The following is a 23,292-nucleotide window of genomic DNA, read 5'->3' as shown; positions in this document are numbered from 1 at the left end:
GTGTCTGTGTGTGCTTCCTGCTGGGTGCTGGCTGGGTTGGTGCCCTGCTGAGTGGGGGCAGGGTACAAGCACCTCAGGGCCTGTCCAGACCAGCAGGAGTCAGCACAAAGTTCAGTCGTTGGACCCACAGAGTAATCACAAAGGCAGAGGTCCGGGTTGTGGGGGTTTAGTCACAAGTAAGGAGACCTGGAGGCCTGTGCAGCCCATCACTTTGTGGGGGTCAGCAGGCCCAGCCAGGACCACCACACTGGGCCGGTGAGCTCGCTCTGCACTTCAGAGGCTCAGCATCTGAGCAGAACACCTACCGGCTTTGGGCTGCTCCGGCTCACCTGGAGGATCACCTGTGCATGGAGTGAGCGTTATGGATAGGGTGTGTCCCCAGGATGGCAGGGATGGGACAGAGCCTGGAGGCACACCTGAGAGCTAGAGCAGTCTACCTGGGGGGCCCAGGTCTCTGCCTAGTGCTCCCACCACCCCACCAGGGCCAGAGCTGGCACCAGGAAGGGCAGCACCCGGCCCAGGGGCAAAGAAGAACCCGCAGAGCGGGTCCACGCTTCTGTGGGTGAGACGCCCAGGAAGCAGTGCCCTCCCACTGCTGGAGGTGTGTCAGCACTCCTCCTGTCAAGCCCGATAAAGAGCAGATTGCAGGCTCCATTGCTCAAAGGGCCTAGGGATGTGACACAGGGAAGGGATGTTTAAGCCAATCCACACGGTCACAGGAATGATGGATAGCTTGACCTCTGACCTCTCTTCAGGGATTAGGCCTTAATGAAGGAAGGATGCTCCCATAGTAGGCCCTGGAGTCCCTGGCCCTGCGGTGGAACGGGAGTCGTGGATCAGGGCCCTTCCTGGATTTCCAGGCTACGGCCCTGGGAGGAGGATAGGAAGTCGTTCAGGAGTGAGGGCTGGGAGGGCAGGTGTCCTCCTGATTCTGAGTGACTTTGGGAAGCTCATCCCCTCACCCATCCTCAGTGTCTTCATGGGCTCCTCTGTGCAAGACCCAAGAGCCTCGTCCGAAGGCACGTTCAGAGCAGGCTGTGTGGCCAGGGCTCTTCTGTGTCCCTGCCAGCCTCCTGGAGGCACCCCGGGGCTGTGGAGAATGAGAGGGTCTGGAAATATGTGTGGGCACGTCCCCTCCTTAAAGCAAAGCGTTCACCAATGGGAGCCAGACTATTGAGGAAATTAGTCTCTTTCGTGGGGACTGATCTCAAGGAGTCTGTTGATGCTGTGGCTGTGAGGCAGTCCCCGGGGGAAGCCAGCTTGTACCGTGCCTCCTACCTGTGACAGCTCAGGCAGGCCTGTCGTCATTCACCCTGTCCAGGCAGGCCTGTCCATACACCGACAGGCCAGCTACACCTGTCTCTACTCCGGCTACACGGACAAGCCTGTATTTCTGGCCACCTGGGCAGGCCTGACCGAATGCTGTCTGCCCAGTCGGGCCAGTCTATACTGTAACAGCCTAGGTTAGCCTGATAAAGAAATGCTGGCCAGGGTCTGGTTGCTACGCCCACAAGACTTGAAAAACAAAATACTTTTATTGAATTATCACTGAAGTTGCAAACACAAAAGGAAGTAGAAAATCTAACACCACTTCGTCACTCAGGCTTGTGGACAGTGCTGACCCCAGGGCTCCATGGGCAGCTTGACCCAAGCATCCTAGGCAAGCCTGCCAACCCAGTCCTGGCCCAGATGTCTCTAAGGGTCCCTGCAGCTCTTCTGAAGACATCCCCTCTCCACATCGGCTGGGCTTTGTGAGATACAGCTGATGGGATGGGCTGTGGCACGTGGCAGGGATGGGCCTTGACCTTGGGCTGGGCCATCCTCGGGGAGAGCTGTTTGTCTGAGGCCACATGTTATAGGGCAGGGAGGGGGGACTGGCTGGGCAGGGACACAGCTGGGGCAGAACCAGGATGTTGTTATGTCTTCATAAACTGAAGGCAGTGGTGGCTGCAGAGCTCCTGGAAGGGGGCAGGGACCCTTGGCATCTGGCCCTGTAGGCCTCTGTCCTTCGGGAAGGAGTGGCCAAGGCTTGAAGACTTGAGTTAGAGTCCCGGCCCTGACATTACTTGCTCTGAGCCCTGGGGCAAGTGTTTTCAGCTCACAGAGCCTCAACTCCGTGATCCAGAAAGTAGGACCGTACAGCCTCTGCCTGCCACCCTCAGAGGCCATCACAGTGGAGCTGTCACAGCCGGAGTTGGGCTGCGAGCTCATCATTCTCCAGCTGGGGCTCCCACGGGCAGTGTTTCCCTTTCTGAGACTCCACTGTCTGACAAGTGGGGCTGATTCTGGCCTCTCAAGGGTGGGAAGACAATGTGAGCCTGGCTCCTGTCCAGTGCTTAGGAAAGTAGGTGAGTGGAGATCCTGCCCTTGGGCCCTAATGCTGGGGGCCCCACTGTCCCCGGAGGCTCTGCGGGCTCAGACATTGGTCTCCAGCTCACTAATCTCAATGGTGCAGTGGTCCAGATGTGTGGCAGCTGACTCCTCATCTTGCTCCACTTGGATGGGGATGTGGTGGGGACAGGCTGGGCCCAGGGTCAGCTCCGAGGCCTCAGCCACACTCTTCACACAGCCATTCTGCTGGGTTGCCACGATCTCCTGGAGGCTTACTGGCTTGGTCTCACAGGGCGGCAGTTTCTGGGGAGGGGAGACAGACCTTGGTAGCAGCAGGAGTGGGTGAGGTTAGACACTAGGGGGGACTGAACGAGCAAACCATGTAGTGGGTTTTCCTCTAGATGTGTTGTGGGACCTTGATAGGTCACCCAGGGCCTCTCTGGGCCCCATATTCAACACTGCTTCCTTCTGAGGCTCTTAGTGGAGGAGGGACCACACCCTCCGGTGAGGGAATTGGTGGCTATCCGGCCTGTCCTCCCCACAGAGTGGGATGGCCTGCTGCACAGTTATTGGAGGAGCCCTGAAGACCACGAAACCCCATGCAGACATACAGATGTTTGCGTTGTGGTAGTCAGGACAGATACCACCTCCACACAGGGTACAGGCACCCTGAGGGCAGGGGTTCATCTTACCCTGTTCACCAGTGCCCCTACCCGGATCGACAGCCACGGTAAGTGCTCAACAACTAGCCATTAGGGGCATCAGTCAGCCCCCTACAGGTGAGGAGACCAAGGCCAGAGGCAGGGAGGGATGGGCAGGTACCCAGCAGGTGAGAGGTCCTGCTGCCCCCACTCCCACCCCAGCTCCACCCACTCAACGGAGGGTCCAGGCCAGCAAGGGGGCACTGCTCTCACCTCAGTGCCTGTGTCCTGAGCAAAGTCCTTCCGGCAGATGTGGGCCATGATCCCCGCCGCCAGCGCATCACCCAGCACGTTAATCATGGTGCGGAACCGGTCCCTGGTGAGCCACGGCGGGCAGTGGGTAAGGGGCTGGCAGAGGGCAGCGCTCACCCCAGCAGCGACTGCAGCAAGGCCTTTCTGGTCCTCCTGAGCCTACTACCCCCCACCTTGGCAAGGCCAAAACAGGTTTGATGCACAGCTGGCTTCATGGGCACGTGACTCTGCCCAACCATAGAAGGGCCTGGGTTTGGTCTAAGGCTCTGCTCTCACCTTCTTGAAGTTCTTTATAATTTTTGAACAAAGGTAGGCACATTTTCATTTTTGAACACTGGGCCCCACACATTATGCAGCCAGGCTGGTGTCCATGAGGAAGGCAGGGACCCCCAGGCCACCCCCACAGCCTGCTGCCTGAGGGGTAGGGCAGGTAGGGGGGCGAACCCCACTCACAGAGCCCAGTCGACAGCGATGATGAGGGTGATGTCGTCAGTGGGAAGTCCCACGGAGGTAAGCACGATAACCATGGTGACGAGCCCAGCCTGGGGGATGCCAGCTGCCCCGATGCTGGCCGCAGTGGCCGTGATGCTGCAAGAGGGGCAGGGAGAGGAAGAGGAGGAGCAGGAGGGGCAGGCCTCGCTGTCGGGGCCCGTGTTCCTAGAAGGAAGCCAGATTGCCGGGGCCTCTGGGGACAGCCCTATGGGGCAGGGGTTGTTGGGAAAGTTCTCATGGGGGGGTGGGCAGGCCTCTGCTCAAGGTCCTCTGGCCCCATGGTCTCTGTCCCTGGCCTTAGCAGAACCTCCTGAGAGTTTGTGGGAAAGACTGTGCCTGGAGCCTCTGCCTCCATAGGGTTCCCGGAAGCCGACCAGAGATTCAGGTCGTCCCCCCCTCAGCCCTGCCCAGCTCCTCTCTGGGGCCTGGCTCCTAAGGCCTGACTTCTTCCTCCAGCTGGCATGCGAGGCCTTCCCACGGCCTCTGCCCCTCACTCCAGCACCCTTCCCTCCGCTCTAGCCACACTGGCCACCCGCCTTCGTCCGTCATCATCCCCGGCCTCTGCTGTGCGTGTGCCTGCCTGCGGCCCTTGCTGGCCTGCTCGGAGCTCCGCCTCTGCAGGGTGCCGCTGGGGAAGGAGCCCCGAGGCAGACACTAGGTCGAGTCCCAGCTGTGCCACTGACTTGCCGTGTGGCCTGGAACAAGCCCCTTGCCTCCAGCACCTCTGAGGTGCCTTCAGCACCTCAGAAACCCCCTTAGGTCTGGGTCTCAAGAACCCCAAAGGCCCTTCCAGTGCCCTCCTTCCCTCCCAGCCAATCCACTGCGGGTGTGGGGTGTCGGGTGTGTACCTGATGGTGATGATCTGGCCAAAGTCCAGCTCGTAGTTGTTGACCTGGGCGATGAAGATGGCGGCCACGGCCTCGTAGAGAGCTGTGCCGTCCATGTTGATGGTGGCGCCCACGGGCAGCACAAAGCGGGCAATGCGCCGGTCGATGTGGTTGTTTTCCAGGAGGCACTTGAAGGTGATGGGCAGCGTGGCTGAGCTGCGGGCAGAGGGGCCAGTGTCTGCCTCCCACCCGCTGCTGGGGGCCTCCTGGAACAGGAAGCCGCCCCCCCCCCGGCGGCCCAGCCACCCGGGGAGAACGGGCTGACGGAGCTTCGAAATGGTCTCAAGTGCCGTCCTTGGGCAGTGTGTTATCAGAGGCCCATCCAGACCCGCCAGGCCAAGGCCCGAGACACCCCAGCAAGCACACGGTTGGGGAGGGGGACGCCGCCACCCACAGAGCACCTGCTATGTGCCGGGCGTTGTGCTTTACACACTTCTCCTTCCCGCGAGGGGCAGTGGTTTGAGTCTATTTGACAGATGGAGAACCCGAAGCCGGAGGGGACGAGGGGCTGACCCAGTCACAGGCTGTGCCCAGCTTCAACGAAGTGCTAACCTCAGGACACTGGGGCCGACTTGCTGGATTTCGATTCCAGCGTCCCACTAGCCAAGGGACTCTGGCAGTCCCCGCGTGCCTCAGTTTCCTGGCCCCACACAATACCTTGACTGCAGAGGTGGTTCAACGAGGAAGCGCCTCGCAGTGTCTGGCGGAGGCGAGCACGCAGGCAGCGGGAGCCGCTCCTGTTACTCTGCTACCAGAGCTCGTGGCGTCAGCGCTGAGACTCTGGCTCAGGTTGCTGTGGCCGCAGTGCCTCTCCTTTCCCACAGGCCAGAGCCTGGGGGCCCAGGTCCACTTTCAGAGCCTCCAATGAGCCCCCATGTGCTGGGCCCCCAGGCTGTGGTTCCTGCCACGCTGCTGGCTCTGGCGGGGCTGGCCTGCGGCGTGGGGGCCAGCAGCCACTTGGGACTGTCTGTCCTGTCCATGTCCTGGCCCTGCTTTCGTGGAGGTTCCAGGATGAGGCATCTGGGGTTTTGCTTCCCTGGGGTTCTGCTCCCCCTCAGTCCTTCCTGAGGTGCTTCGGCTATGAGGGGTGGGGCTGTGGGGCTGTGAGGAAGGAGCTCGGTGGTGGCCTTCATTCCCATTTGACAGATCGGGAAGGTGAGGCCCAAAGAAGAGAAGGCACTAAGGGCTGGAGGATGAGCCAGGCTTTGGCTCCAGACAGACATGGGCCTGAGCTCAGGTGACTTCTTCCATGTGGAGCTTGAGCACTTGCTAAGGGGAGAGCCATCCTTTCTTCACAGAGTAAAGAGCATTTTCTTCCCCTTGATAGACGGTCAGGTCTGCATGACTCCAACCCCCTGGGCTCCCCTGGGCTCCGCAGTGGGCTGGGGTCCTGGAGACCGGGTGCCGTCTCATCCAGCCCAGATGGCCTTCCTGCCCTTAGTGGGTCATCTCCACTCGTTCCCATTGCAACCCTCTGAGGCTGAGGCCACCATGATCTCCAATCTGTGTATGAGGAAACTGATGCCCAGGGAGGTCTAGGGACTTGCCCATAGTCACACAGCCAGTAGGTGAGGGAACCGTGATTCAAATCCCCACTGGCTAGTAACGCTGCCAAAGTTGAGACAGGGCATCCAGCCAGGATGTGCCTGTGGCCTTTATCAGACCAAGTCCCTGACCAATGCTGGGCCTGACTCCAACGGATCACCATGTGGTGGTGAAAGGTGACAGCAATCAATTGCAGATTTACCCTTGGTCAGCTGTCCCGACCCCAGGTATGCAGAAGCCACCCCCATGTGGACTGAGTGCCCCTTAAGGATGTTGGCAATAGGGGAGGGGAGGCTTTAAGATGCAACGAGATCTTTCTGCCATTTAGACCGTTTCAGAAATAGGTCTCATTACTATAGCTACGCCCAGGTTGGTGCAGTGGGCCCTACTGACACCTGCCATGGTTCTACGGCTGTGGACGCATGATGACTGGACAAGTGAACAAAATTCAGCCACCACCATCTCCCCACCCTGTCCATCACCCAGGGCTACCTGGAGGAGGTGGCCAATGCAATGAGCAGGGCCTGGAGGACACCACGGATGAAGACAATGGGGTTCTTTTTGGTAATGAAGAAGTAGAGCAGGGGCAGGATGAAGAGGCCGTGGACCACCAGCCCACACACCACGGTGACTGCATAGAAGCCCAGCTTTTTTCTGACAGCTGTGGGGTCATCCATCTCCAGGATCTTGCCGGCAATGAGGAACACAATGCCAAAGGGGAAGTACCTGGGGGCAGTATGGGGACCAGCAGTCACCTCAGTACCAGGCAGGCAAGTGTCCCAGGCACTGTATCGCTGCCTGGCCTCATGCCCCCCGAACCTTCCTGCGCTCCCGGGGGGACTGTACCAAGGTGCCCAACACATGGCATCGTTAATACCATGACCCTCAACCAGCCCAGCCCTGTGCAACCTCTGGTCCCTGTGCTTGCCTGTCCAGGCCTGGGAGGAACGTCCTGCCCTTAGCCAGCTTTCCTATTGCCCCAGCAGGGCCACACACTACATGTGATTCCTAAGATTCCTAAGGCCTGAGCTCCAAACCAAGCGTGGCAGCTGGTTCCCAATCCAGTGTTTGCCTTTTCCAAACGCTGAGCTGATGAGACTCCATGTGATAGGGGACCTAGGCCGGGCAAGCAGAGCTATGCTTAGCTCATAACTTTCCTCCCAGGGGCCTGACCTGGCGGGGAAACAGCGGGCCCAGGGCTGGAACGAGGCTAGGTCAGGGCTGGGGAGGTGAGGGGGCCGGATCCAGGGGAAAATGTGCAGCTCTGGAGGCCCCAGGGCAGGGCTGAGCCTCTGTGCAGCTTTCTGCTCATTCAAGGGGAGCAAAGGGAGCCAGGGCTGAAAGGGGGTGCAGGGTGAGGGTAGAGGAGGACACCCCTGGCTCCAGTGACGCTTACCACACAGCCACTGCCACAATCTTCATGACCGACTCGTTGAGGCACTGGCAAAAGCTGACTAGAGGGGTTCCACTGTCACCCATGCGGCCCAGCATGATGCCTGCGGGGCAGGGACACAAGAATGTCATGGATGCCACAAATCAGCACGTGCCAGCACACACTGGTGGCCAAATGGGGACAGAGCCATGTGCACTGGAGACCTTGGGCCTTGGCTGCCTTCCCAGCAGTTTCGATGCGCCTGTGCTTACACCCTCCCCTTGCCTCCTCCTTGGCTTCCACCGCCCCACAAGGGCTGTCATCTCCTCCTCTCCAATCCATGAAAATGCTCCCTGCCGAACACCCCTCACTGGCTTCCCGGGCACTCAGACCATAGCCCAGTTCCCCACTGCTTCAGGTTCCCAGTGACCTGACCCCTGTCTACACCTTTACCTCCCTCTGGCCTGGCTTTTCACCTACTCACTACACTCTAGCATCACTGGCCTTCTTTACCTTCCCAGAAGATATCAAGCTTTTTGCTGCCTCAGGGCCTTTGCCCATATAGGTACTGGTGCCTGAAACACTGGCTGCCCAGCTGCCCACACGGCCTGGAGACTCATCGCCCCTCCCCTTGGCACACTCCCCGTTTGTTCTTCTCTGTCTCATCTCTTTCTGATCCCTTTATATCACTTATTACAACTTATAACTATTATTTTCCAGTTGTCTGTTGTTCTTTACATTTCCTCCCAGAGGTTAGCTCTGTGAGGGCTACAAAGGTATCTCCTTAGCTGGCATGTTATAGGTGCTCAACGATAAGCACCTAATCAATGAAAGAAAAAAGGAATGAATAATAAAGGCTTTCCTAGAGCCTCTGTCATTCTCCTATGTGGGGGGTTCATTTGTGTCCATGGTGAGCTGTATGCAAGTGAGCACCCTTAGGCCACTTCTGAAACAGTGATGAGTGACAGCTGTCCCCACTCTGTGGCTGCCCTTGGAAAGCTTCCTCGCAGGGTGCTTCGGGGACTCATCACCTGACTCAGCCAGGGAGAAGAGGGTAGGGATTTGAACCCTGGCTTATGAGGCTCCAGAGAGAGGCTCTTTCCCTGTTCCTGGAAGCCCCAGACCCACACCATCCACAGAATAGCTACCACATGGTGACAGGATGGCACGGGGGCCCTGCTGGTGTGGGTTGGAGAGGCCCACGCTGGAGGTAACATAGCCTAGCCCCATCCACCTGGCCTGTGGAAGCCCCGCTGAGCTCGGATCCCCCAGTCCCCTATCAGTGCCGTCCCCTATCAGTTCCAACCCCTCTCGAGCTAGTCCTGCCTGAAGCAGTCTCCATTTAGTTTCCCAAGAGGCACCTCAGGGTGTGGCTGTAGGCCTCCTGCAATAGTCAAGGCCAACGAGGCCTTAGCATCAGCTACGTTCAACACTAGGGAGGAGATGGGAGAGGAGGCTACGTGGAGGGGACCAAAGAAAGCTCCATTTAGAGCAGCTGGGCTAGTCAAGGCCAACGAGGCCTTAGCATCAGCTACGTTCAACACTAGGGAGGAGATGGGAGAGGAGGCTACGTGGAGGGGACCAAAGAAAGCTCCATTTAGAGCAGCTGGGCAAGTGTGCTCGCTCACACTCAGATGTGGGCACCCACTGAGGTACATGCAGGCACACACTGACTTGGACACACATGTACAGACCTACAGACCTGTTTGGACACATATACAAACATATATGCCCTGACACATGGACAGTTGCACACGTTCAGTAAGCACTTAGTGAACTGAGTCCAAGGGTCTCTTCTTGTCTCTGCCTGCATGGAGCTTACACTTGCTTCTGTGCAACTTAGACACAGAAACAAATCGATAACTGCAGGAGGGTCAAATGTTTAAGAAGGAACATGGGGCACCTGACTGGTCTGGGCAGCTGGCCGGGAAGACTTTGCTGAGGACGAGATGCTTATGTAGATAGACCTCTGTCCCCTGGCAAGGATGGGAAAGGTGCAGGGGAGAGGAAGGGTCAGGAGCAGCCAGGCTGTGGGGAAGGACTTTGGGGAGGCACCTTCCAGAAACCAAAAGGTAGTGTGGCTGGGGGAAGAAAACAGGAGCAGAGGAGCTTGCGGGGCAGGCTGGGCCAGATCATGCAGAGCTCTGCAGGCCGCATACAGTGCTCGGGCCCCTTCCAAGTGCACTGGAGAGCCCCGAGGCCCTGGGCAGGACTTTGCGAGTGGCTGAGGGGGACGCAAAGGACCGGGGCTCTTCAGGAAGCTCTTGCAGAAACCAGGTGAGAGATGATGGTGGCCCTGAACTGTGGTGGTGGCGGAGGGCAGAGGGAAATGTGGGCTCTGAGAGAGGTTTCTGGGGTAGACCTGACAGATTTGGATGCAGGCTGGGGCAGAGGCCGAGGCAGAAAACAGCACCTGGATTTCCCAAGTGAGCAACCAGGAGGATGGTGGGAAAACCTTGTGAAGTCAGGGAGGCATAAGAGGCCCTTCCAGGCCCTTGGCCTAGGGAGGAGACGAAGAGGTTGATGCCAATTTTAGAATAAAACTCACAGTGACCTCTGGCATGGTCTAGAAAGACAGGGGGACTGATGAGCTGGAATGTTCTGGATGGCTTGTCCCCAAGTAGGAAAAGGGTTTTTGTGGGTTTGTCGGTGATGGTGGAGGGGGCACTGCTGGCAGAGGCATCTGAAGCTTCTATGGGATCTGAAACTTACATAGTTTGGGGCCCTCCTTAAGAAAAAAGAATTCTCTCTCTCTCTCTCTCTCTCTCTCTTACTTCCTTTTTCTCTTTTTATAAAAAGGTATAAAAGGGCCTTTGCAAGTTAAGCTTTACCAGCTTCATGGTACTAGCCTATGGTTGGGGGTCTCAGCACCTCAAGAAAAGTAGTAAAGGGGAGGGTGAGGTCAGGGAGGCCAACTGTGGGTGGAGAAATGACACAGACATGCCTGAGGAGAGAATGGCCGGTGAGAAGCCCCTGTGGGAGGTAGAGGGAGAGAGATGGTGCTGACTGATGAGTCTTAGATTTTTCCTGTTCTTTACTGTACCCCCCCCCCACTCTGCCCCAGTACCCCCAGACCTCAGTGAAATGGAACAGGCTGCTGGGAGAGGGCCAAGGAGCCCCTGCAGGCAAATGAGCATCCAGGGATGGAGAATTCGGAGTGAGCAACATGGGCGCCAGCTGGGGCAGGGCTGGAGACACCCCTTGGCCATGGAGGGGGGACTTGAGCCACTCCCCTGGATAGGAAAGAAACCTGGAACATGGGATACTCCAGGTTATTCATGTTAGTGGACACAGGGTTGTAGAGAAGGATAGATGCAGAGAGGGACTGGCTCCAGGCCCCTGCCGGAGTGGGCAGGGCAGCACATACCCATGGTGGCAGAGAAGATGACGATGCCCAGCACGTTCATGCCATCGATGGTGTCAGGCTCTGACTTGTAAACAATCTCAGGTGGTGGGGTCAGGTCCAGGGCGAAGTTCTGAACACGAGAGCCATTCTCTTCCTGGACCCCATAGATGAGGATCTGCCGGGGAGTGGCCTCCTCCGACGCCATCTTGGGGGATTTGATGATGGGGGTGGTCTTGGTGCGGTACTAATGGGTGACACCCAACCAGGACAGAGTCAGGGCCAAATGTTGTTCTTAATATCATCAACAACAACAATAATAACATCCTGGAGGCGTATTTGTATGTGGCCAAGAACTACTTGATTGACAATAGTGTTTACCAAAAAGAAAAAAGAAAATTGAGATTTCTTTATCTATGGACACACTACCCAGCCATGGGCCTCTCCAACCCTTCTTCCCTCTTCTTCCTTCTCTGCATCACTGGGTTCCCCTCTACCCATCTCCTCTTCTACCCAGATGATTTTTCCATTCACCTATCCCTTCCAAGCATCCATTTCCCCAGCCAGCCCTGCCTGCCACTGGTGGAACCTTGGACCTTCTCTTTGAAAAGTTCAACTTGCCCCAAGCCTTCTAGAGGAGAAGAGGACCCAGCTGGGAGGAACTGAGTATTCACACTGTCTCCCTTCCCTCCTCTGCCCCAGGGTGTCCCTGGGTCTTTCCCTCTCATTTCTCGGGCACTAGGAGCCCAAACAAGGGAGTCTTCTATCCTCCCAACACCAGGGTGTCAATAAGGTAAGCCTTCAGGGTGTGCAGTGGAGTGGGGTAACCATTCAGGAGATATATGGGACCTCAAGTTTTTGTGCTTCAGTTTCTTCATCTGTAAAATGGGATAACAATAGTATCTAGCTCATTAGATTAAAGGAGACAACATACATGAAATGTTTACAACAGCACCTGGTGTGTGGCATGCCTGATGTGGCCATTACCACTGTTACCATGCCACTACCACTGTCATCATTGTTCCAACATTGAACATGCTGTGGTGAATGCCAGAGACACAAAGATGAACCAGATGTGAATCTACTCTGAGAGCTTTGGGGAGGGAGGGATTTACTTTGCCTCAGGGGGTCAGACGGCTTCACAAAGAAAGGGACATTTGAGTTGGGTCTTGAAGGGTGGGTAGGAGTTCACCAAAAGACAAAGGACATTCCAGATAGGTATGAAGTAGAGCAACATTCAGTCTTTCTCTCTCACACCTTCAATAGTTCTCCATCACTACTGGAATAAAATCAGAACTCTCTAGACTAGTCCTCGGGGCCCATCACCATCTGGCTCATTTCATAGATAAAGGCCCAGGTGGTAAGGAAAGATACAGTGATTAGCTCAAAGTTTCACAGCTCCTTATTTTGGATCCTCCTCTCCAACCCTCGACCTCCTCCTTTGCGTCCTCAGTCCCAGTCAGGGCCCAGCAAGGGGATCGAGAAATGCTTGCTGGATTGTCAACCAACCAGTCGACATTTTATGAAGGGAAAAGAATTAGAAGTTATTAGAAGGGCAGACAAAAATTGGCACACAGGGATATTTACCATAATTTCCAAAAAGGAAAAACTGAAAACAACCTAGAGGCCCACTGAAAGGAGGGGATGGTAATATATTACAGCCCCTCTCTCCCCGTGCAGCATGGGCTCTTACATCACCGCAAATATTGTATTTTTAAAAAACACTTAATAACCAGGGCAAATGCTTATGATATAATGGGAGCGGGGAGAAAAGCAAGATTATACTGTCTATGTACTACTATTCTAATAGTATTTTTTTCAAAACATACTTAGGCAAAGAAAAAAGATTAGAAGTGTACCCACTACAACCACTGTTGTGTGGTCCTGGAACAAGAGATGATTTTTATTTTCTGCTTCATATTTTCTAGCATTTTCCTAATATTTACCCTGAATATTATTGCTATTCTTATTATGGGGAAAAAAGTATTATTTTAAAGGAAAAACAGGCTTAGATGCCAGACAGGCCTGGGTTTTCCTACCAGCGCCGTCATTTACTAGCAGTATGATCTTGGGCAGATCCGTTAGTCCTCCTGACCCTTGAGTCTAGGTTTCCTCACTGGAGACAGGGGCTGTACACTGAGGGCAGGGTTACCTGAGCCCCCAGTGAGGTGGTGTGCGTGAGCATGGGTGTTGCCCCTAGAGCAGGGGAGGGGGGCTTCCCTCCACTGTTGCTTCTCTTCTTGAGGGAACCCTGGGCAGACTGTAAGGGTCTAGGTCTCCCCAACTCTCCTCCTCTCCAGGAGGCAGGGAGACTTGCTGGGTAAAGTTGACACTTCTCAGCCTGGGCCACCCCCCCGGCCCTAGGACCCCACTCACCTGTTTGAATGTGGCTTCCACCAGGTTGGCAGGGAACATGTTCCTGGGAAGAGAGTCAGTAACTGAAGAATTCCCCAGCCCAGGACAGGAGGGCCTGTGGGGTCATCTGAACACCTCCCCTGGCAGCCAGTCAAGGCCTTCCATGACCTAGCCCACCTCCCTCCATGGCTTTCTCTCTTCCTACCACCAGCCACTCCCCACCCCACCTCCTGACCCCTAGTATTCAACACTCCAACATTACTTGCATACAGTTCCCTAGAGATACTGCATACTTTTCCAGCGCCCAGGCCTTTGTCCACACCGTTCCTTCTGCCTAGAAGGTCCTTCCTGCTTCTCTGACTCCTACTCCAGTCAGTTGGAGGCCACACTTTCTCTGATTGATGGTCGACTCTGTGACCCTCCCCTTGGGAGTCACCTATGCTCCAGTGTGCTGCAGTGTGGCATGGGCTCAGAGGCCTGCCTCCCCACAGACTGGCCTCCTTGAAAACTCAGTTGGTCCTATCTTATCTGGATGCCCAACACATGACCTGGCACGTAGATGAGATCATAATTCTTATTAACATTATTTTCATAAAGCTAAGGGAGGAGGGGTCTTATCCCACCAGATAAGAACATAAACTATAAAGATACAATTTAAAATGCAATATTGAAAAATAAAATAAAATAAAATGCAATATTGACACAGCTGTCAACAGAAAAATCAAGAGAACAGAACCTGTAGCCCAAAAACAGAACCTAGTACATCTAAGTACTTCATTTTTTAAAAAAATAAAATGTATTTACTTGTTTAATAATCTCTATACCCAACGTGGGGCCCAAACCCATGACCTGAGATCAAAAGTCCCACGCTTTTCCAACTGAGGCCAGGCACCCCTAAGTATTTCATTTTTGATTAAAGCTGTGTCACAGCTCAGTGAGCAAAGGAAGAATTCATTATAGAATACCCAAACCAACTATTTTTTAAAAAATTCTTATTTATACTTTGCATCAAAATAAATTCCATTAAAGAAATAAATAATGTAAAAAATGAAACAATAAAAAGTTAGAATAAAATATAGGTTAATATTTTTCAAATCTTAGAATATGGAAGGATCCTCTAAGAAAAAAATGAGCAATAAATAAATCAATAGATTTTTTTTTCAATAGATTTTACTATGTAGAAATTAAGAATTTCTTAAGTGCAGCATAGTATCCTGGGTTGGATTTGGGGGTAGAAAAAAGACAGTAGTGGAAAAACCAGTGAAATCCAAACTAGGTCTGTAATTTAGTTAACAATGTCGTACTAATTTAATTTCTTAGTTTTGACATCTGTGTCATTGTTACGTATGCTGCTAACATCAGGGGAAGCTAGGAGAAAGGTATGTGGGAACTCTCTCTACGATGTTTGCAACTTTTCTGTAAACTTAAAATTATGCCAAAAAAAGAAGTCAAATAAATTGAGAAGTTCTTTAGACAGTTCCAAATACAAATAAAATTATAAAGCAAATGACAAACAAGGGGAACTATGTGACAAAGTGTTGTCGTCCTAAATCTATAAAGAGCTTTTACAAGTCATCTTTGTCTCCTTCACTGTCTCTTCTCTCCAAAACATCAGCTTCCTGGAAGGCAGAGATCTCTGTTTTGTTCACTACTGTGTCCCCAACAACTGGAAGAGTGCCTGACACATAATAGGGACTCAGTGTATATTTGCTCCATAAATAATTGGACCACAGAAACATTAGAAACAAAATAGAAAAATGATTGAAAAGTCATGGACAGGCAATTCACCTAACAAAGGAAGGAACGTAAGTAGTGGAAAAAAGCTTTTTAAAAGATGTTCATCTTCATCAATAAATTAGAAATTTTCACCTACCAAATTGGTAAAGAATTTTTAGATGACAATGCTCAATGCTGAGGACGTTGGTGACAACCTCCCCCCTTTCCCCCGCCCCTCTTCCACCTCATGGCAGCAACTTTTCTGTAAGGCAATTTGTAATTCTTATTGAGGAGTTAAAACCATTAAAACCATTGCAACTTTGTCTTTAGGATCCACTTCTAGGAATCTTTTCTAATTTAGAGACACTGACAAATATTTTGTTCATGTGCTTGTATTTTCTTAAACAGGCCACATGGACCAGCCTTACCACTCACTCTTGTTCTTGGCAAATCTCTTTTAAGACTCAGCTCATACATACCTGGAATTCTATACAAGAGTGTGGGTGTGTGTTATTTCTTAACCTTATACCCCAACAGCCACTGTTGGAAAGTGTAAACTATAATTTTTTTTTCACTGTTGCTAACATATAGGTTCAGTCTAAGCAAATGGCAGGAGGAAGAGAGCTTAGAATGAGTCACCAAGGCAGAAAACTGGGAAAGAGTGGTCGTGGCTCTTCCCATTCATTTCAGCTTTATCACAAGAATGAGAAGAAGCTGTCAGGGATCAGGGACTGGGATCTCATAAGCTCAAATGAGGCATTTCCCCCTCTAGTTATAAGCGGATTCCTGCCACCGAATAGAACCTGCCTGCAAGAGCGTTTGACATCAAGCAGACCCGAAACACCAAAGCCAGGGTTAGCGCTGGAGGCTCGCCAGGCACATGCTGCCAGGACGCACCAGTCCATCAAACCCCAGGAAATCATGACCAGAGAGGATGATGCCAGAGGTTCATAGTTTGAAAATCTCTCCTGGGCACAACCCCAGAGGTGTGAGGGATTTACAAGGTGATTTTCTGATGAAACTTGGAAGGAAGTCTGCTTTAGCCGGAGCAGAAACTAGGAACATTCAAGTTGTAGGAGATCAGATGGAGCTTACACCTAGGAGGTACATCTCTTTACAATCTCCTTGAAAATTAGAATGATTTAAAACATGGGCTGTGGCAGGGACAGCTAGTTGCCTTCCAGGTTTCTCTCTCTCCTCCTTCCTTACCAACAGGAGCCCCGGCCTGTTACGGGGCTCTGCCATCAAACCCTGTTTCCCAGCCTCTTTGGCCAAAGGGTTGGCCCAGGAGATGAATGGGACTTATTGGGTGGTGCTTCTGGAAAACTCTTGAAAAGGTGCACACTCAGTCAGGACCCTTTGGTCCTTTCCTCCAACTGCCTTTTTTCTGCCTGGAACATGGGTGCAATAGCTAGAGCTTCAGCAACCTTCTTGGACCATGGGACATACTGATAATAAAAGTCAAGTGCTAAGCATGGTAGGGGGGCCATGGGAGTCTGCTGCCCATGAGCTGCCCACTGCTGGACTGCTGATTTCGAGAAAATGAAAGCCTTTACCGTAGTTCAGCTTCTGCTGCTCCGGGTTTCTCTTAACTAGCGGCCAACAGCAACTCCTGACTCATACATGTGCTCATATTAATAATCAACTAACTTATCCTGCAGACTTTAATGAAGAATTATACTTTTGACTATTAAACAGGAAAATGTACAACATTTTCTTTTGACTCTGAAACAGGAAGTCCTCCTGTTTGCCCCATGAAGCCTGTACTCCCTGTGGCCTAAATGTGGATGGAATGTGCTTGGGAGACGATAATAGCCATGCCCATCAAGCACACACACCCTCTGGCCTGGGCCTTCCTACACGTCACTTGGGGCAGGGCCATGGTGCCACTCCTCTCCATACCCGTCCTGAGTCCCCTCTGTGACGTTCCACTCTTGCTCCTCATCCCATGTTCCCAACCCCTAGGTGGAGGTTGTTCCTTCCCAACCATGGCTCCTGAGAGCTGCATCCCACCCCTGAGAGGGTAACTGGAAGCTATAAATAGGGCCAACTCATTACCTCATCTCTCTGGTGTTTTAATAAGATTGGAAAAAAAGAAGGGGCCCAGCTCGAATTAGCCCTGGAAATGAATTCATGTCTCCATGAGTCGTCTGGGGGCATGGTCTGTTGTGTTCCTCCAGAATCATCTTTGAGAGATGATTCTGGAAGAGCCTGTCTTCCTGGACCTGAGGTATGCCTATCGCCTCATTCCTCTCTTCGGTTGGCCCCTGTCTTTCTGACCTTTCATGTGTCACACCTGCCCACACTTCCAAGTCCCCTGCCCGGGCCATCCTTGTCCTCACTCAGTTATCACACATGCTAGCCACCTGCTCTGGGCCACAGAGAGGGTGAGGTGCCCCTGGAACCCGCCATCCTCGTGTTTTCATTTTCTGCACAGCCTCTCAGAATGTCAGAGCATCTAGGAAGTTCTGTCCAATGCATTCTTCTCATCTGTCTGTCCTAAGACAGAGGACAATTTGGGGTAGGACTTACATTTGCCCCCTCTCGGCACAACGTCTTCACCCAGAGCAGGTGCCTTATAAAGATGGGGCAGGGCAGCCTGGGTGTCTCAGTGGTTTAGAGCCTGCCTTTGGCTCAGGGCGTGATCCTAGAGATCCAGGATCAAGTTCCACATCGGGCTCCCTGCGTGGAGCCTGCTTCTCCCTCTGCCTGTGTCTCTGCCTCTCTCTCTCTCTCTCTCTCTCTCTCTCTCTGTCTCATGAATAAATAAATAAAATCTTTTAAAAAGGAGGGCTGGAAGTGAATGGAGAAGTGACTGCACCCCAAATGGGGCATCCTCCTGCCTCCAGTCACATCCTGACCACTCTGCCCTGCTCCAATCCATCCTTCCCAAACTCACCAGCTTCCTATTTCTAAAGCATAGCAGCCAATCCCCTCAGCCTGGGTGCAAGATCTTCAAGGTTGGGTTCTGCACTGTCCTCCCAACCTCATCTCCTAGAACCCACCTCTAGGAGCTTCTGCTCATACCCTGCAGCTTCCTCACTGGTTTGTTGGCCTTTGTGTTTCAGAACCACAGAGCTAGAAGGGATCTTGAAAACCACTGGGGAAACTGAGGCCTGGAAGGGCCACACTGTGCCTTATTGGCAGAACTGTAACAAGACCTCACATCCTCAAGGTTCGCGTTCCCTGTCCCAGGAAGCATGTGATCTCTCTCTGCAGCCGCACTCTCTGACTAAGGAACGGTGACAGTGATGTTCAACCACTCACTCAGCTTTGCAAAACAACTTGCCTTGGGGTTGAGAGCAACTGGGGAAAAGCCTGAAACCAGAAGGATCAACTTTCACCACGTGAAAAGCAACCAAGAGCAGGAGCCACTCCTGGAACATTTGACTCTGACACGTGTGTCAGATCCAGAGCCCTCAGCCCCTCAGCAGGGGAGGCCTTGGTGGGGAGGGCGGGGACTCCCTGGGCACCAGCTCCTTCCACCACGAGGAAAGACTGTTTTGAATCATAGAATCCAAGAAAGGATGAATCATAACCACCAAATCTTAGAAATAATGGATCTTAGAAATGAAGCTTCTCGAAATTCCTCTTCCCTTGGCCTCTAGGATGTCTGCTGTCCCAGTTCTCCTCCTGGCCCTCTGCTTGCTGCTGCTCTGTCAGATCCAAGTGAACCTCCAATGTGGCTGTGGGACAAGGCTCACTCCGGGCACCTTCCCCCGTGCAAGTGTGTCTCCTCTCACGGCTCAGACCCCAACCGCATCGGTGGCCCTGTATCCCAGGTCTGCATACAGCAAACACTGAGCACCTCCTCTGAGCTGTTCTAGGCTCCAGGATGCAGCAGAGAACAGATTTTTAAAGATCTGGCCCTCGTGGAACATATGTTATTCCAGTTGCAGAGTCACAAAAGAAATGAAAAAAAAAAAAAAACAGGATAATATCAGGTAATAATAAAGGCTATGAAGAGAGAGTAACAGAGGTTGGGAGGTCCCTCTGAAGAGGTGACACAGAGCAGAGGTGGAACGAGGGGAGGAGCCATGCACACCTGTGGGAAGGTCCATCCAGCCAGAGGCAGTGATGAGGACAAGGCACTAGGACAGGATCTTAAGCACATTTGGGGAGCAGCAGGAGGCCAGCATGGCTGGAGGGTGAGAGGGAGAGTTGGAGGTCACAGGCCAGCGTGTGTGTGGTGGAGGCGTCAAGAGGGAAGGGCCTGTAGGCCATAGTGAGTGCCGCGGAGTGTGCTGACATGTGGTGAGTCATGAGCGGGATCCCTGTGGCGACTGTGCTGAGAACAGGCCGTAGGGAAGTGGAGAGAAAGCAGAGTGATGGGGTTGGACAACTCTAGTGAGAGGTGATAGTGGTCTGGAAGATGGTGAGAGTGGCACAGGGGGACAGAAGGGACAGGTTTGGGATATTATTTTGAATTTGCCAACAAATTGGATGCTGGATAAGAGAATGAGTGATGGTGGCCCATGATGGGCAGCCTCCCAACCTCTGTCTCTAACTCAGACTCTCCCAGACTCAGATCCACCAGCCAGCCACCAATGGATACCTTCCTCAGGTTGCCCACACCTGCTCTGGCATTGTTCTGTGACTCGGTGACCACGTTGTGATCCAGTGGGGCGTCCTGGCCATTGGGATCGGTACCCCCACCTCCTCCAGCCCCTCCTCCCTTCTGCCCCTGCCCGTCCCCAGCTGGGTTTGTCTTCTGAGCAGCCTTCGTCTGCCCTCTTCCTGTGCCCTGGCCACCATCGGGGTCCCATCCCTGCCATTCTCCCCTCCTACCCATGCCCCCCCATCACTCTGCAGCCAGAGTGAGCCTTTTGAACAGGATCATCCACTTCTGTGTTTCAAGCCTATTTTCTGTGCCCTTTAGGATAAAACCAAGTTTTCAGCCTGGGTCACATTGTCTTTCATGATATGACCCCCTCACTTCCCCAGCAGTGGCTGTCTACTCTCCACTCCCCAGCACCTCAGTCAGATTGAGTGGGTGAGGATTTCTCCCCCTACCTTCCCTCTCAGCTCAGGACCTTGGCACATCTTTGCCTTCATGAAGAATGGGCTCCTGGCTCCCCAGCCCTGCCACTCACCACCCCCTTTACCTGGGGCAGCTCGGCCTCCCCTGAGCCTGCTCTCTGCACTCACCACAGCCCCGCTTCCCACATCGGAGCTCCCACCCCCATGTTGTCGTGTCTGTCCATGCACCTTTCCCTCCTCTGGGACTAGGGCCAAGCTCGAGTGCGTGGCACAGGGTGGGCCTTGGCAAGAGAGAGAATGAGCGATGGAGAAGAGGGGCGTGGCCTGTACAGAGTCTTGGGAAAAGGGGTTCGGACATGAATGCATTGCTGGGTCTACAGCCCTTTCCTGGGAGCAGGGCTCAGATCCCCAAAACAGATGGTTACAGCGTCCATGCGGCTTAGGCAGGGGCACCACAGGGCAAAAATCACAGCCCTTGGAGTCAGGCCCAGGTGGAGCCCTGGCTCCATGACCTGCCCGCTGGATGGCCCTGGAAAAGTCAGCTCTTTGAGCCTCACTCCCTTGTCTGCAAGAAGAGGACCAAGAAGAGGGTCAATCAGGGAAAGACAGACGGTTAGAGGCGGGCGGGTAACCACTGGCCTCCCCCAGTAGCAGCTGGGTAGTCAGCAAAAACCCGCTAATGCCGACTCGGTGCCAGGCCGTGCACTGGGGCTTGGCTCCCAGGTGAGCTCGCCCGTGCCCTGCCCTCCAGGTGCTCCTGGTCTGACAGAGGCAGACAGCGAGGTGTGAACCTGGCGGGCAGCACAGGGGCGAGGGCACAGGGCGGCCTCTCTAGGTGCCACAAGTCAGCAGGAGCGGACCCTGGGCACCTCCTCCCCATGCCCTAGGCTGCCTCTGGTAGGCACGCGGGGCCGGTGGCCCCAGCCCAGGCATGGCGTCCCCAACCAGGTGTCCGTGAGCAGGAGTTACCGGATGAGGTCCAGCAGGGCGTCAGCTGAGCTCATTATGGCCTTCCCGCTCTGCTCCATCGTCTCCTTCTGGGCCGCCCCGCCCGGGTGGATGATGGAGACCATGATGATGCCCACGATGACGGCCACGAAGGTGGTCCACAGGTAGTACGCCACGGTGAGGATGCCCAGGCGGCTGGAGGTCTTGGCGTCCAGGGAGGCGAGGCCGGACATCAGGCTGGGAGAGCGACGTGGGTCAGGGTCTGGGGTGGGGGGGGCACTCGGGTGGACCCACTCACACCCCTCCCGACTCTGCCCTGCACCCTCACAGTGCCCGTGCAGGCATGTAGTCCCCCGGCCCCAGCAATCCCGTCCTCTGGCCCCTCTAGCCTGGTTTCCTGCTCTGTCCTCTGGCCCACGCCCCAGCCCCCAGTGGTGCCTTTCACACCTCCAGGCCTTTGCCAGTGCCGTTTCGGTGTCCGGTGTCTTATTACCAGGTTCCTCCACTTGGACTACATGCTACTCACTAGGTAAGAGCAAGCTCAGTGTCACCTCTCTGGCGAAGTCTCCTTGGGCCACCTGCCTCTCCCCCCGGGTTAGGAGCCCATTTTGGGGCTTCCACAGCCCCTGGCCTCTGTCACTGTCTACCAGTCTCTCTCATCAGACTGAGGACACAAGACAAGAGGGGCAGGTGTGACTTCTCTGTGTGTCCCCAGTGCACGTGCAGCAGGAGCTCTCGGCGCCGAGTAGGTGGTTACTGCAGACTTACTGAGTGAATTACTGAATGTGAATGAGTCAGAGCCCTGGGCTGGCCCTAGTCCCGGCTCTGCCCACTGCTTGTGGGACACCTTTGGGCCCATCTCTGAAATAGGGCTGTGGTTTCTCTGAGAGGTGCCACTCTGTGGCCACCTGGGCCCAGATTCTCCTTTGTCCTCTTCATTGTGGGAGGTTGTGTTGAGGGGGATTGTGGGTCTCTCTGCCTTGGCTCCTCCCCACCCCTGCCAGCCTTGCCTACTGGGTGAGGGTCAGCCCCAGAGCTACTCTTGTCATGGCTGTTGGTTGGGTGGGTGGAGAGATTAGTGAAGGAGAGGCTTGTGCTTTGCTTTGCTGCCAAAAGGATTTTTCCCCAAAGCTCTTTCATTCTTTCAGATAAAGGAAGTATTTGTCTGGTTTTAATCATGTAAACAAAAGTGGATAATCCCTCCCCATCCTGCTCCTCTTATCATTAGACTGCACGCAGGCAGCATCCAGCCTCAAGCTGAGCATGGCAAGCCTCTCCCCACCTAGGCTGTATGTAGCTGCTGCCTTGAGTACCCTGCTCTTCCCTGGGTTGTTAAGACATAATTGGAGGGTCCCCTCCTCCAAGAAGCCTTCTCTGACCACCGGCTGGGGCAAAGGCTCCTTCTCTAGGCTTCCACGCTGTTCTCTGTCCTAGCCCCCACCTCACCGAGTTCCTATTTACTGAAAGTGCCTCTGGGACTGGGCCTGGGTCTGAATTCAGTGCTGGGTCCACAGAGCCAGGCACAGAGCCCAGCCAGCATGCAGTTTGCTAGCAGTTTGCTGATGAAGGAGTGAATGAATGAATGAATGTTTACAATCTCCATTCATCCCTTGTCTGCCAGTGTGCCATATGTTAGCAATGGGCTTGGGGTGGGTCTCAGACATAAATCCCGAAGGGCTCATAATGGGATTGTGTCTGCAAGGGGAAATGGGGGCTGCCCTGCATTTATCATCCACGAGAGAGATTATCCCTGGAGTGGGGCCTTCACATCAGCCCAGGGCCAAACAGCTCTCTGACACAACAGAACCCCTCACAGCCGAATCCCACTGCTTCAGCTCATGGGGAAGCCGGGCCCAGAGAGGAGGACCTGCCCGAGGTCACACAGAGCACTGGTGGCCAGCTGGACCAGAATTCAGGCCCTGATGCCAGGCCTATCCTCTTCCCTTTATGTATTTGTTTAAAGCTTTAGTGCGGGCCCACTCTGTGCCATGCCCTGCGTCCAGAGGAGGAAATCCAAATAACTCTCCAACCTCATGTTGCTCCTGGTATGTGGCAGGAGGGCAAGAAGGAGACAGAGTCAGACGCTCAGGTCTACATGGACCCAAGTAGTCCCGCAACAAGGTGGTCATATGAGTACCATAAGCGAGAGGGTAGGATGCGCTACCTTTATTCAGCTAGAAGAGTCAGGAAGGGCTTCCTGGAGGAGGAGGCATTGGGTTGGTCCTTGGGAGGGTGAGGAGGATGAGGAGGTAGAGCAGATATCCCAGGCAACAAGACAGCAGTAAGCCCACAGAGAGGCTGGCAAGTATGTGCTGTTTCATGGGGCCAGAGCTCAGGTCATATTAGAGGAATGGTGATATGGGGGCTGAT

The 23,292-nt window shown here is 54.0% G+C and overlaps 1 protein-coding gene across 1 annotated transcript in view; it reads right to left on the bottom strand.

The window, feature by feature from the left end:
* Positions 1-1,516: 1,516 nt before the first annotated feature.
* SLC1A7 (solute carrier family 1 member 7) overlaps positions 1,517-23,292 on the bottom strand; it is a 43,105-nt gene continuing 21,329 nt past the window's right edge. The window contains exons 3-11 of the mRNA XM_026007051.2: positions 20,944-21,159; positions 13,300-13,342; positions 10,948-11,170; positions 7,605-7,704; positions 6,701-6,934; positions 4,625-4,819; positions 3,738-3,872; positions 3,246-3,348; positions 1,517-2,634 (exon numbers count right to left, since the gene is read on the bottom strand). Of these exons, the coding sequence (XP_025862836.2) occupies positions 2,416-2,634; positions 3,246-3,348; positions 3,738-3,872; positions 4,625-4,819; positions 6,701-6,934; positions 7,605-7,704; positions 10,948-11,170; positions 13,300-13,342; positions 20,944-21,159 (1,468 nt within the window). The 3' untranslated portion in view covers positions 1,517-2,415. The remainder of the gene's footprint in view (positions 2,635-3,245; positions 3,349-3,737; positions 3,873-4,624; positions 4,820-6,700; positions 6,935-7,604; positions 7,705-10,947; positions 11,171-13,299; positions 13,343-20,943; positions 21,160-23,292) is intronic.

Source organism: Vulpes vulpes, chromosome 12 (assembly GCF_048418805.1).
Source record: "Vulpes vulpes isolate BD-2025 chromosome 12, VulVul3, whole genome shotgun sequence".
NCBI classification, from domain to species: Eukaryota; Metazoa; Chordata; class Mammalia; order Carnivora; family Canidae; genus Vulpes; species Vulpes vulpes.
This window is presented reverse-complemented; position numbering and strand designations above follow the sequence as displayed.